Below are 2,795 nucleotides of genomic sequence, written 5' to 3' on the forward strand. Positions count from 1 at the left end.
TATACTTTGACCTTCTAGGACTACCTTTGTCTCTTAAGCCTCTCTCTATAAGCCCATGAATCAGTCAAACTTGAAGGCATTACACTAGCAGGAGGTGAGGAGGGGTTTGTTACCAACATATGTTCTATAAAGTGTACATAGACATTGCAGATGCAGATGGTTGAGTGGGATCACTCCCTCCTCTGAGTAGTAGTTTGCACGTAAACCAAGTACTCCATTCAATACTCCTAAACCAAGTACTCCATTCAATTTAAAAAAAACACACTAGCATGGCTTAACGAAACAATAATCAAACTAGTTCATCAAGCACAGTCAAAGACATTGCAAATGTATCATCTAAACAATACTTAATGACTTACGAATCATGATACTAAAACTAAGAGGTTGAGCTAATATTACACTAGAAGAGCTAACCAAAGCTTCCAAAAAAATTAAACACACACTGGCATGGCTTACGGAAAATGATCCACATATTACATCTTCAAAGACTAACAAAAAGTGGAATATATATATTGAAGCTTAACAAAATGTGAGTTGAATTCTGATTGTGTGGCTACATAAGAAGCTAGACCATACAATTGATTCTTAGATACACAACACACATACATTTTATGCGAACTTGAACTTGCCTACTCATATCAACCAAAAAGAAGTGACAGTAGAACAATTCTTCATAGATCTTGGCATAACTCCTCTTGGACTCTGAAGAGGTCGATGTTGTAAGAAGCTAAGGGTGCTCCTGCAAGAATACCACCCACACGTCCAAAGAAGAGGACATTTGTAGGCAATTGGATTTGGTAGAGTGCAAGGTTGGGAGCATTACATGGGGGGCCATTGAAGCCTACACCCACACAAAGGTGAGTCCAATTTTGTTCCTCCAAGTATCTTATGGCAGTTGGGTGGAGAGGAATAAGGCCAAATGAAATAATCGATGTCGGATGCCAATTATTAGCCCTCTCAAAAGTCATGGCAACCATGCCTCCACTAGAATATCTTTTTAGGACTACATAAATTTGGATGGATGGAATAGTCTGATACAAATTGAGTTTATGGTGCAAGTGTGGTGCGGTTTGCGAAACCCCGACCTCCACCGCAGCTGTGGGGAAAGAATTCCCCACCAAATTGGCATTCCCTACCCTGGGGTCACCATAATTACCTCTAGCCTTAATCAAAATGTCACTCTCATGGACATCCCCTCCGAGGGAAGAGCAATCATGCTTTGGAGTTGCCTTTAATAACCTATAGGGATCTTGTGATGAATAGATCTGACTCATCACCTCCCCCACTGCATCAGCATGGGGAGTGCTTATCAACTCCTCCCCAATGATGCAGCCACCCACAAAGCCCACTTTGAAACCCCATTGCTTGGACTCGTGTCTAGCAGCCCAGCTTTTGTACTGCTGTGGAGAAACTCCCTCCGCAAGGGTAACGTCTGCGAGGGGAGAAGGTAGCCCACCATTTGGCTCACCTTCAAAGGACGCTCGATAAGCCAAGCATTCCTTCACCTTCTCCACGATCATCTTTGGAATTCGAATTGAACTCATCATGCCACTTCCACCGTAGATCTCAAGTGAGGTATCCCCCGCAAAAAGCATGCCTGGTGGACAGACAGGCACAAAGAAGCTTAGAAAATCCGACACATTTTGACACAACAGCAAGATACAGAAATAAAAAAAAGTATCAGCATAGCGGCCCTTGATTCTGCAGGGCAAGCTAAACTAGAAACACAAGAGGGACTCAAATGCAGAGAGTTTTTTCTTAACTCGAGAGACAGGGAAAGAGAGCACAACGATCAATCCTAAAAATTAGCAAGAATACAAGTTTTGTTTCAGGAAAATTGTGTTGAGATATGCCCCCTTAGCAAACTCCTATTTTGAAGCAGTGCATAATAGGTTGGGAGCTAGTGAACCCTCTTCTACCAAAATTGACATGCCTTTTGACACCGACGCTCACAATTTTGTAAAGCGCATGTACTTCTTTCTAGTTATATGGCCTGAGATTTATGGGGATCAAGCTAGACTTCTCATCTCCAACATAATAAACCAACCAATTTGGTCTTTCATGGAAAATAATGGATCATCACGACACCAACCGTATATATATATATAGAGAGAGAGAGACAGAGAGAGAGAGAGACGGGCACAGAGAGACCTCGTGGCTTGCAAGACAGAGAAGGGAGGTATTCACTTGCAAAGATAAGTTTGCTCAAAAACGTAAGAAAAGAATCATACCACTTTATTACTATAAGAAGAAAACCACTTTACTAATTTCGGAGTAAAAGGGAAAAAAAACACAACAAAGATTTTGAATTCAGTGCTACTCTTTTACAGTCTTTCATTGCACTGTAACCTTTTTCCTTTTATAAGCCAGCTCAATGTACTACTCTTTCACCTTCTCCGTTTTTTTTATTACACTTCTGCAAATTGTCACTTTCTCTGACCAAGGTCCAAGGCCTTGCTTTTTTTAAAATTACATTTCTATGGATGTGCGCACTATCACTCCTCCTAAATTAGGCTAATAATCACCCCCTATCACTCCTCCTAAATTAGGCTAATCATGATTTAGCACTTTTCTACTCTATGTCACAAAAAAAAAGCAATGAGAAGGGGTTTCGAAGAAGGGCCGTAGTTTTGCAATCGGGTGTAAGATTGAGGATGTGAGCATATAGGCGTGTTAATGTATCTCCCACGTCTCACTTTGCCCTGCCAATTTGCCAAAACAAGTCATTTTTTTCCCCTGCCACCACAGCTCTTCGAATTAACCACATTATTTTCTCCAGCTTTGTCTCGGGCCAG

The 2,795-nt window shown here is 41.4% G+C and overlaps 1 protein-coding gene across 1 annotated transcript; it reads right to left on the minus strand.

Annotated features, from left to right (window-relative positions):
- Positions 1-590: 590 nt before the first annotated feature.
- Positions 591-2,067, minus strand: LOC147635557 (uncharacterized). Its single transcript, XM_086802205.1, has one exon. The coding sequence runs from the start codon at positions 1,593-1,595 to the stop codon at positions 672-674; it is 924 nt and encodes a 307-aa protein (XP_086658331.1). The 5' UTR covers positions 1,596-2,067; the 3' UTR covers positions 591-671.
- Positions 2,068-2,795: the final 728 nt, after the last annotated feature.

This window comes from Cibotium barometz, chromosome 9 (assembly GCF_041138505.1).
Source record: "Cibotium barometz isolate CiBa-2024 chromosome 9, ASM4113850v1, whole genome shotgun sequence".
Taxonomy (NCBI): Eukaryota; Viridiplantae; Streptophyta; class Polypodiopsida; order Cyatheales; family Cibotiaceae; genus Cibotium; species Cibotium barometz.

What these genes read in the sequence shown, in the direction of transcription:
- LOC147635557 (XM_086802205.1), bottom strand. Translation starts at nt 1,595, where the DNA reads ATGCTTTTTGCGGGGGATACCTCACTTGAGATCTACGGTGGAAGTGGC.